This window comes from Malus sylvestris, chromosome 15 (genome assembly GCF_916048215.2).
Source record: "Malus sylvestris chromosome 15, drMalSylv7.2, whole genome shotgun sequence".
In the NCBI taxonomy this organism is placed as follows: Eukaryota; Viridiplantae; Streptophyta; class Magnoliopsida; order Rosales; family Rosaceae; genus Malus; species Malus sylvestris.
Genome location: NC_062274.1, coordinates 2,724,140 through 2,735,919, shown reverse-complemented (window position 1 = coordinate 2,735,919; position 11,780 = coordinate 2,724,140). Strand labels below are relative to the sequence as shown.

The following is an 11,780-nucleotide window of genomic DNA, read 5'->3' as shown; positions in this document are numbered from 1 at the left end:
AAATATGTTAGAATGAGGTTCAGAGTTCAAATCTTACCGAATGCATTTGTGGTATTATAAATTGGAAATGCGTTCTTAATTGGTAGCATAGTTACTTAGTTTGCAATAAAAGATCTTTGCAAATGTAAGAAGTGGTCTTAAAAATTGGATTTTCAATCAACATTAAGTTTATAAGAAATCATCACGTCTCAACTCTCAAAAATTCTAACAAGGGAAGGACAAAAATAAAAAATCAAAGAAATAAATTTATAAAAAGAAAAACTAATGAAAATGGTTTGAAAACTTTGAATTTTAACGATATAGACAAAATAAAGGGTAAAATGAGTAGTACAAGATTGACTTTTTAGTGTAAAAATATGATTTTTCGTTAAAATAAACAGTATTGTGAGCTTTTCGTTAAAACTCTCTTTATAAAAATCTTGCTTAAATCTGAAAATTCAATGAGGATATTTTGGTAATCTTAACACTTCACCATCTCAAAGCCCCAACGGTAAAAAGCCTTTCTCAGCTGGAAGCCTACAAACTGCAAAAAAAAAGCCATGAACAAACAGCTGCCAGTTTTGATACATAAAACTCCCTTTTTCTGCTCCATTCCTCTCTCTCTCTCTCTCTCTCTCTCTCTCTCCACCTTACTACTTTCCCTCTCTAAAATGTCCTCCCAGCTGGCCAAAACTTGCGTTTTTTTTAGAGAAGGGGAAAAAAAAACAAACAAAAGAGAGAGATGGCAAATTGGAGAGAGAAGATAGGTATGTCTGCAATTGTCCCTCCAATCAAACTCCCACCACACCACTTTCTCAAACCCAAAACTTTATTCACTTTCCACAATTGCCCTTCTGTAACATTCCATCTTCATCACTCATTTACTCTGTATTCTTATCTCCCACCTCCATGGGCCTTTTCGGGTTCTCACAACCCAGAGAGTTTCTTCTCGCAGACCCGAAAAAGAACAGATAGATATCCATCTGTATACACACAAAAAGACCATCTCTCTTCATAGTTGCCTTTATTATTTATTTGTTTTTATTTATTTATTATTATTTGTTATTATTCCTCCCCCTCCTCCTCTGTCTCTCTCTCTCTCCTCTGTCTATCTGGAATCGAAAACCTTATCTCCTTTTTCGATTTGGGTTTTCGTTTCCTTTGCTTAATCTCTAAGGTTTTATCTATGGAGATTGATTTATAGTTTTTCACAAAAAAATCGTATTTTTTATTTCCTGTTTGGATGTGGATTTATAGTTTTTCACTATTTAACGGTCAAAGATTCGGGCTTTGAGCAGGAGATGAAAAGGGTTCAACTGGGTTTTGAATTTGATCGCTTTTCTCTCTTGAATTTTGTTGATTTTTTGTGATTAATTCGGGATTTTGAAGAGGAAGATGAAAAGGGCTGCTGGCAATTCCAAGCAGTCTCAGCCTGCTGATGAGGAAACTAGGATGAAGTTCAGACATGAAAGTCTTCTGCAAGATTACCTCGAACGACAAAAGGTTTGATTTTTTGTTCGACTTGTGTTCTGGTCTTGTCTTTCTTATTGAACTTCTCTGTCTAATTCTTCTTTTTTTGTTTTTTGTTCAAGTCTTGTCGAAATTTTGTTTAGTTATCATGTTTGTTTGATATTCTAGTTAGTTTGTTGTGATTGAGAAGAAGAATGAGAATAATTCTGAATCGACAGAATGAAGTACCAACTCCAACGTTAGAGTGACAGTTTTCTGACAAGACGATGTATAATTTAAATTCTAAACTACTCTAACTTACGGGGACAGAAATTCGAACTTTAGTACAAGAGTCGGGCACACTGCCCTGCCTACTGACCTAACCCGCGTATGCTAGACTAACAGTTGTTATAGGAAAGCTTCAATTTTCTAGGATCTTAAATCTCCAATGAATTCAAAATCAAGTACTTGTCTTTATATTGCTAAAGTTTGGAAGCAATCCGTTGAACACTAGGTGGACGAAACGAAATTTAATCGGGTTAATTTCTGTGTTTTTTTGTCGTATGAATGAGTATGAACATTGTTTCTTTTTATGTTTTGATAGGAATTTGTATCAAAGAAGAAGAAGTTGCAAGCTGCAAAGCAGAAGAGAGACATTCTTTTGGCAGAAACTCGGTATGATTTTGTTCTTCTGGTTTGTGTATGCCAATGTTTTCTGTCCACGAGTAGGATATACTAATTTGCTTTTCTCTTCGGAGCTTCAGATTTTTGAGACGAAGGCATAGCCATATGCTGAAGATAAAATCAGTAGAAACCGAACTAGAAGCCCGACATCAGAATTCTGATGTACAACCTAAGAAGTTGGCAAAGAAGAGGAGAAAAGATGCCAATGAAGCTGTTCTAAATAAACCCTCTCATGTCTCGCCGGAAGAAGAAGGAACGCATTGTTTCGGAGCCCGGAAGAGTAGAGAGGAAGCCTAAAAATTGTGTGGTTAATGACAAAAGGGTTGGAAAGAAAAAAATTGCAGTGCAAGATCAGGTTGCTCTGAATGTTTAAATTACTTCGTTTACAGGTAATGGAGAAATTTCTCTGTTTTAGTGAAAGCCAAAAGGCCCTCAACAATCCCATTGTCATTGCTAAAGATAAATATAATTGTTCTTTTTCGGTTTTATTATCGTGTGGTGAATGTCCGAACGTTCCTAGGATACTATCCTCCATGCAGGATTAGTATCCTCCTCGCTGGATTACGGATCAGTAAACATGTCATTATGTTATATCAGTTACTTTCAATGCAACCTGGGATGACATCGTTTAACATTTTAGCCATTCTTTGGGGGCAGTTCCCGCAAAACCCTCCAAATAAATCTTCACAAAACAATCTCAGCAAGACGAAATATCAACATGTACTCAATATTTGATCGATGACGTACGCAGTAGCTCCGTTTAATAACAGGTGTGAAAGAGGTAAATAGATACAGCATTTACACACATATGTTAACGAAACCGTACAAAGATACGGGAGTCAAAGATAATATCCAATACATGTTACTTCCTCAGATACACATCTACGCTCAGAAGCAAACATCAACAGCGGAAAAATGAATTTGTACGCGTTGAGTTGTCGCCTCAGATATAGAGATGGGTCAGATGTGTCTCTTGGAAGTCAAGTTTGAATGGGAAGCTGAGCAAATGTTCCTACATTGGGCTGCAACCGCCAACCATCATGTTCTTGTAAACTGCATTAGCATGGTCTGGATCTCCGGATGTGCCGTACAGTGGAATGAGAGCATTGTAGGTAAACACATCAGGTTCAAGACCAACAAGTTGTAGTTGTTCATAAATCCTCCCTGCTTGCTCCACCATTCCAGCAAGTCCAAGATTTGGTGTGAACGAATTGTATGTGTAAAGATCAGGAGCAATTCCTCTAGTCCGCATTTCATCATAAAGTGCGAGCGCTTCCTCTACCCTCCGTGATCTTCCAAGTCCATTTATCATAAAAATGGTAAGAAACTGAGTCAGGATCGAGGCCACTTTGTTTCAACTCCTCAAAATGGTCCACAACATCAACTACTCTCCCCGCCTGGCAGAGGCATTCTACAAGAATGGTGCCGGACTTCAGGTCCGGTCGTATTCCTTCTTAATCATTCTTCTAAACAACTCGCACGCAGCTTCCACATCACCTGTTTCTGCAAAACCTTTTATAAGAACATTACAAATAGCAGAATTCGGTTTGCATCCATAGTCTGCCATCTCCTCAAAGGATTGCATTGCTTAATCTAGTCTTCCCGACTTGAAAAGTCCATCGATGAGAGGGCCATATGTACTTGTTTGGAATGTTTAAAAAGGTTGGGATCAAGGAATGACACTAAAAGGTTAGAGAGTTTCAGGTACTTGATCCTTTTATTTATCATTCTTATAAAGGGGGACATGGCACAATCCATCCCAACTTAGGAGCTGCATTGCCCGCGAGCCTCAACCGTTCGGTGAATTCCTTTAACTGTTTACGCAACGCAACTGACCAAATCCAACACTAGACTGCCTAGAATAAAGAAAGAAGGTTTGCACATTTGAATCAGCAAATTACGTAAAACTTACAGACGTGTTCATTCATCGCCAAGTGCGTTGAAATTGAGTTAATACAACAATGATAACGAAACCAAGTAACACTTGCTATGGTTCTCAACGTTTGTGAGAAAGCCAGGTGACACTGCATTACCAAATCTGCAACAAGAAAACCTGTATGTTAGTCAATGCAGAGTTCAGGAGCCTCAAGAACCCTGCGCGTGCTATAAACACATAACATTCCCAAATCAATCAGAGGCAAAAACAAGATAGTGACGGAGCATGTGAGAGAAATTTAGATCCCCGTCATCCACATATATTAGAGATTAAAGGGTTATCCAATTTGATTTTGGATTTAGCAATACCATTTGATACATTATATGTAACCCTTAATTGGCTACATTTAAGCCCTATCAAGGGATCAATGATCTAGATCCAAGGGCGAGAGGAGAGAAATTGAACAAGTCACAGAGAAACTATCAAGTTAAAAGACTCACTGGAATCAGAACTTCCGAAAAGTAAATTAAAAAAAAAAAAACTCAGTTGCGTACCTCGCCTATTTAAGAAAGTGTAGTTTTTGGTTTTTTATGCATATAAACATCAGTGACAAACTCCGCGGCATGCTTGCCCATGCCTCTGCGACTGTCAGGAATACAAGCAAAACATTTAATTACAGGGAAACAAGAAGGCATTAATACAGGAACATTGTGATCCGGTTTACAAACATGTTGCCCACTTACAATAACATATAATATGTATTTGATAATACAAAATTTAACAAACACACACATACAATGACCGTTACAATTACGGTCTCACTTGCTGAACACACCTGTCCAAGCCAAAAAGAGTTGAGTTCGTTAAACTTGCATCAGCTGCGGTATCATCCATGCTCAGATCATCATACCTACAAAATGACCAGCAGGGAATGACGACTTCGCCTAGGCTAAAGTACTGGGAATGTACAAAAAGGATACGAAACATTTAGAATTCAAAAGACACCATAATGCATGAAAGAAGGCATACATATATTGGACAAGTATATTGAACAAAAAATGCCAGGTCACAGCCATATATAATATGCTAACAAATACATAAATGAAGAACAACGTTAAAGCCAAAATTAAAGAGGGAGGAAAGTCAGAAAACTTTTGCTCACATGATGAATGTTGAGTAAATACTGGTATCACGAACTACAAAGTCCTGCATGTTATAGTCTTCGACAGCCTCTAGAACTGCAGTGACAACTGGATTGTCGGTAGAGTTTGAGATGGATACTTGAAACACCGCTACACATCCCCAAAACTCTTTGGAAGAGGAGAAACCTGAATAAAGGAGGCACATGCGGCCATGATCGTCAAGACTGGTGAGATAACACTCTATGGGGTTGTAAAAGGGATCCTTGAATATTTCCTGTAGTTGATCTAGATGCTTATCAGAATTGGTGAGCCCAAATGAGTCCAAGTTATAGGCAACAACTTCTGCTTCACCGAATAAGGGCATGGCAATTAGAAAGCCATTGTACTCTACAGAGCAAATAAGATAGGGAAACTTCAATGGGATGGCAGAGTCCCATTCTTCTATTTTTAATTCCGCAAATCCGAAAACAATTCTCCGATTCTTTCTTGCTTCCAGCACATGGAAAAGAAACTGAACACATTACTAGACTACAGCTAAACTAACGAATGTGATTCGCGTTGTTTTAGTCCACTACCTTATTAATCTTAAGAAGCATACTAAAATTTATACTGAATTTCAATCAAGAATAGTAAACAACAATTATCGAGCTTTTATCGCTCCAAACAGCTGAAGTCAATCCTAAACCCCACTCGAACATTTCTCCGATGCAATTAACATTATTCGGATAGCATCCCAAACTAGAGGTATAGAAAATTGAAAAAACTAAAATGTATTACTGTATGATAGACAGGCAAAACCTAATTGCCGACTTAACGACTAATAACTAGAATTAAGCACGGAAATGAAGCCGAACCTGATGAATATCACACTGTTCACAGTCAAAGCAAGTGCCATTACAATTGGATTATATCACTTACAGCATAATTCAGTTTTGCGAAACTAAAAAACAGCGGCCATAATTGCTGTAATTAGGGAAGGAATTATATTTAGGGATACTGTCATCAGTTCAATTAACTACAGAGTAAAATTTTTATATTTGTCTCTATGGTAGAATTGAGAAAGAATTAAAAAGCCTAAATTCCAATAAAAAAATGCAAACTTTGTATGGATATTTAAGCTTTACCTGTAGATCCGCAGCGGCAAAAGCAAACTGAATCCAATGGGAGCCGCATGAGAGAACTTCGAAGGAAGGACGTCAGATGGAGAGGGATGATGCAGCTGGATGCCCAGCCTTTGACACGCTATTGAGTGAGTTTATTGATCTGGTTCATATAGTTTGTCTGTGCATGCAACGTGACAAAATACATGTCCTGCAAGCTAGGTTATCGCCGTAGCGATTGCAAAAAGATCAAAAAAAAAAAAACTTTCTTAGACTGTCCACAGCACTTAAGTTTGGAAATGGAATGCCAAAAAAATATACACATATCTCGTTATCAGCACATCAATTTGTCATGTCAATTTACTAAAGGAGAGTGTCAATAACCAGTGCTCAAATTTGACGGCATAATGTTTTTCAATAGGTTTTCGAAACACTCCTAATTAAACGTATTGTTGTCCAATAATAAAATCCCAATCAAAATCCTTAATGAAAAACATTAGACCTTTAATTGTACAAACAATACAAAAACATTATGTACAACAATACAAAAACATTCTGTACAACAATACAAACAGCTATTGTTGTGCAACAACAAAAATTAGGGTAAGTCAATGTAACCTGCAATGTTAAATCCCAAGTCGGCAGCACACTCCTTCATGCCCATTTCATTTTGCATTAATTTATATCAGTACATCTGGTTTCAATCTGATTAAATTATGTCAACATATCGCAGGCAATAGGCATTGATGCAACATAATTGTCTTTCCATGAATTTTACACATAGTATAGCCTATCTCCGATTTCCTTAAGAAAAATTCACGGACCACTCAATATTTAAAATTTGTATGACCATGTAGATTCAGAACAATACTGTTATGAGCATGAAAATTTTCTGCAGGGTTTTTTCTCCACATGATTCAATATTATTTACAATTTAACTTCTCTGGTACGATTAGTACAAATGATTTTAACTAATGTAAACATGTCAAGGTTTTCTAGTTGGTAATCATATTGGATCCCATCAGAACCAGGAGTGGGTGCACTTTGTTCTCCTTGCCATAAGTCAATGGCAATTACTTACAGTTCTAACTGTTTTTTATCATTTGAGTAAGCTATCAGTATGATGACCATGCCGATATTTTGAGCATGAGTTAATTATGAAAGTTCCATATGAATGCAATGAACTAATATCACAGCTCTTCTAAAAAAAGAATGCAGGCAATGAAGCATTTAGATCAGGAAGCTATTCAGAAGCAGTGGAGCATTATACTGTTGCTTTATCTTCCAAATTTGTAAAAAATAAAAAATAAAAAAAATAAAAACCCATCCTGCTTAAAAAATTAGCAAGAATCCAACATAATTCAAATTTGTAAAATTCAACTAAAAATGTAACAAACCCAAAAAAAAAAATTGTTCTTAACCACCAATCCAACAAGCCCTAAAAATGTTCAAAACCAGCAATTAAACACATTGGCAGCAGAGAAGGCTTAAGCTACAACCACAGAATTTAAAGAAGTGACATCCCATTTTCCCTTATCTATCTATGGGGTGTTACAACATCAATTCAATCCCGTTTGAAAAAATTAAGCTGCAAGCTCCATGAGCCATCAATTGCATAAAATTAGTTAAGAAAAGCCTTCAATAGATATGCGAAGAAACATCAAGCAAATAAGTAACTAAACAGATGATACTTACCACGAACCTGATCATTAACTGGAGAGGACACAAACAGGGGGATTCTCTGCATAGCAAAACCAAAGTGCATCCAACTCCAAGGAAAGACCAAGGAAACACACCAAATGTATAAAAACCCAAGAAAAGTAGAAGAGTAACAATATTGTTAAGCATCTGTATTTATTCTCACAGATAACGAATTTAACAATTTGATGATCTTGTTACTCAAGCTCCAAGGCATGAAATCAGGTTATAATTAATCCTGGTGTAACCATTGATTATCGAGCTGTTTATTGAGATTCTTAAATGTCTGAATTGTATTTCGATTCTACACCTCACAACCCAAATTATCCAAATAAAATATGATTAATTCAAAATAATAATTTTGCTTCCTCTACACAACTCAAATTAATTCAAACGAAATATGCACACCCAAATTAAGAGATTAAACGAAATCTGCACAACCGAAATTGATAATGATCAAACCCTAATTTTCAGAATAATGATTAAAATCGACAAAAAATTAATACAATTGACACGTTACCATTGATTTGAGTCCTGGTAAGGAGTGCGACAGCGAGGTGTGCGACGGTGAGGCGCCGAATCGATTTTGTCGTTGAAGAGCTCTGGAGCAAAATCGGTTTGTCATTGAAGAGTTCTCTGGAACAAAATCGGGTTTGTCGCTCAAGACCTCCCACTCCCACTCCCATTCACACTCTGTCCCTCTCTCGCTCTCTATGTCTCTCGGTGTCTCTCTCCCTCTCTCTATCTATCTCAGAGGCGGCATAGCCTCCCATCCCCGAAACCCTCACCGAATGACAACAAACCTAAAGCCTCCCAATCCGTCCCAAACCCTACTGGACAAAATTACCCTTCTAAATTTCAAAAACTACCCAATCAAGAATACAAGCAAAACATTTAATTACAGGGAAACAAGAAGGCATTAATACAGGAATATTGTGATCCGGTTTACAAACATGTTTCCCACTTACAATAACATATAACATGCATTTGATAATACAAAATTTAACAAACATACACATACAATGACCGTTACAATTACGGTCTCACTCGCTGAACACACCTGTCCAAGCCAGAAAGAGTTGAGTTCGTTAAACTTGCATCAGCCTCGGTATCATCCATGCTCAGATCATCATACCTACAAAATGACAAGCAGGGAATGACGATTTCGCCTAGGATAAAGTACTGGGAATGTACAAAAAGGATACGAAACATTTAGAATTCAAAAGACACCATAATGCATGAAAGAAGCCATACGTATATTGAACAAAAAATGGCAGGTCACAGCCGTATATAATGTGCTAACAAATACATAAATGCAGATCAACGTTAAAGCCAAAGTTAAAGAGGGAGGAAAGTCAGAAAACTTTTGCTCACATGATGAATGTTGAGTAAATACAGGTATCACGAACTACAAAGTCCTGCATGTTATAGTCTTCGACAGCCTCTAGAACTGCAGTGACAACTGGACCGTCGGTAGAGTTTGAGACGGATACTTGAAACACCGCTACACGTCCCCAAAACTCTTTGGAAGAGTTGGAAGAGGAGAAACCTGAATAAAGGAGGCACATGCGGCCATGATCGTCAAGACTGGTGAGACAGCACTCTATGGGGTCGTAAAAGGGATCCTTGAATATTTCCTGTAGCTGATCTAAACGCTTTTCAGAATTGGTGAGCCCAAAGGAGTCCAAGTTATAGGCAACAACTTCTGCTTCCCCGAATAAGGGCATGGCAATTAGAAAGCCATTGTACTCTACAGAGCACATAAGATAGGGAAACTTCAATGGGATGGCATAGTCCCATTCTTCTTTTTCTGCATCAAAAATGCATGAAAAATGGCTGGTATTAAGATACAGCTTGCGGCCAATAGCATAGCGGGACATGATAGGGGCGCGACGGGAGTAAAGGGGGGGAGGGAGATGTTTCCAGGTTTTTAACTCAAAATCAAAAACCTCGAAAATTGGTTCAGTTAAACTATGACCAGTAAAGAGGTAGAGTGAATCTGTTGAAAGGACATAAACTTTGTTTTTATCCCCAAGGGTGACCACGATAGGGCAGGACTTGGGAGCAGAAAGATTGGGAAAGTTAATGTCCTTATAGAGGGTGTGGAATGTAGGGTCAAAGGTGAAGACATGGGAGTTGGGGCGGCAAAATTCAGGGCTACGTCTGAAAGACCTCGGGTCCAACTCCAAGTGAGGAACAATCCCAGGCCTGACAATCTTCTCACCCCCAACAAAATGCAATTTGGAATCCCTGACAAGTAGCCCCATCCGCATGGGAAATTCAGCATTTGCGTTGACAAACACATTTTTGAATTCGGGCCTCTTAGAAGTAGATCCCTTCTTGAATAATAATAGCTGACTGATGTTTAGGCTGCAAACTCGCCCATTAAGCTGAATGCAATAATAGCAATCCTTGTTCGACATTTGTATCTTGTCCTGGGTGGGATCAACGATAGGAATGTGTGTCAAATAATGAACAAGATAAAATCAATCATTCATTCAATAGAATACTAAACCAATATTAATATCAACAAAACAGTCAAAGAGAATAATTTGTAGTATAGAGATGAAAACTCAAGAAACTTCAAAATAAAGAGAGAGAAAAAAACAGACTCCCAAGGATTTTGATTTCAATCAACAACAGAAAACCGAAAACTGGTCCAAACACAACACCACCGAAACCACCGAAAACCAAAAGGCATTCTACAATTATAAGATTCAAAGGAGAATAAGAAGAAAACGATTATTACAATTGACGATAGGGAGGAAACTGAGAGCCATATCCAAATCATACAACACCATTCATGAAAAACCAGCAAATTAACAGCTATACTAGCAGATGATAAATCCAACAATTATACTAACACCATTCATGAAAATACCCCTGCAACACAACCGCTAACAAATCTAAAAATTATCGCATCATCATCAAAATAATCCAACAGGAAATAAAAATTCCCCAAAAACAAGCACAAACCCTAAAGATTAAAAATATGCATAAAATTACTAGGAATAAAAAAGAAAAAGAAAAGATAAACGGTCGCTTAGATGACCAGAGAATATAACATCAAGGAAGGAGCTGGAACGAAGGCTATATGAGGTGGAGAGAGGGCAGAAGACTCTTGGGGATTCCAGAGAAATGAGAAAGCGGAGACCAGATTTGCTCGTTATGGAATGATCCGTCGTCCGTCCTCTCTGTAGTGCTTTTTCATTCTTTTTTTTCACAGTGCAAGTTTGTGTTGTTACCTTTTGATAAGTAGAAATGTAGTGCGATTTTGTCGTTGAAGAGCTCTGGAGCAAAATCGGTTTGTCGTTGAAGAGATCTCTGGAACAAAATCGGGTTTGTCGTTCAAGACCTCCCACTCCCACTCACACTCACACTCCGTCCCTCTCTCGCTCTCTATGTCTCTCGGTGTCTCTGTCCCTCTCTTTCTATCTCAGAGGCGGCATAGCCTCCCATCCCCGAAACCCTCATCGAATGACAACAAACCTAAGAGCAATTCCAGTGTAGGAGCCCTCCCAGGCTATTCACTATTTAATCCACCTAGTGAACAGTAACTGCCATTAATGAATAGTGCGTTCCCCTGGCAATTGCCTTTTGCATCTCCACCCTGCACTGAATAGCCCTGGCAATTGACAATAAAATATTAATATTTTTTTATTTATAATTAATATTATATTATTTACTTTGTATAAATTAATATTATATTATTAATTATATTAATATTATAAAGGAATCCAACACTATCTCCAACAGTTCACCACAACTAAAAAAATAAAAAATAAACGCACGGATTTGGCAAGACAGAAACCATGAGCGCCCAATTGCGCGAACACGACGACGAGTCGTCGG

General features: G+C 37.7%; 1 protein-coding gene and 1 pseudogene across 10 annotated transcripts; one reads left to right on the top strand and one right to left on the bottom strand.

The window, feature by feature from the left end:
- Positions 1 to 514: 514 nt before the first annotated feature.
- Positions 515 to 2,600, top strand: LOC126604011 (uncharacterized; annotated as a pseudogene).
- Positions 2,601 to 2,833: 233 nt separating this feature from the next.
- On the bottom strand, positions 2,834 to 11,387 carry LOC126604005 (uncharacterized). 10 transcript variants are annotated; one of them, XR_007616450.1, is made up of 8 exons: positions 11,174 to 11,387; positions 9,303 to 10,363; positions 7,926 to 9,063; positions 6,255 to 6,448; positions 5,151 to 5,517; positions 4,824 to 4,898; positions 4,543 to 4,633; positions 2,834 to 4,150 (listed from the first exon to the last, which is right to left on the bottom strand). XR_007616450.1 is itself a non-coding variant. In XM_050271055.1 (5 exons), the coding sequence occupies exons 2-4, from the start codon at positions 10,349 to 10,351 to the stop codon at positions 4,552 to 4,554; spliced, it is 1,206 nt and encodes a 401-aa protein (XP_050127012.1). In that variant the 5' UTR covers positions 10,352 to 10,363; positions 11,174 to 11,387; the 3' UTR covers positions 2,834 to 4,150; positions 4,543 to 4,551. The 10 variants fall into 10 exon arrangements, 2 of the variants coding, with proteins under 2 accessions (XP_050127012.1, XP_050127011.1); XR_007616452.1 differs by having other exon boundaries at positions 5,151 to 5,472; XR_007616456.1 differs by having other exon boundaries at positions 5,151 to 5,316.
- Positions 11,388 to 11,780: the final 393 nt, after the last annotated feature.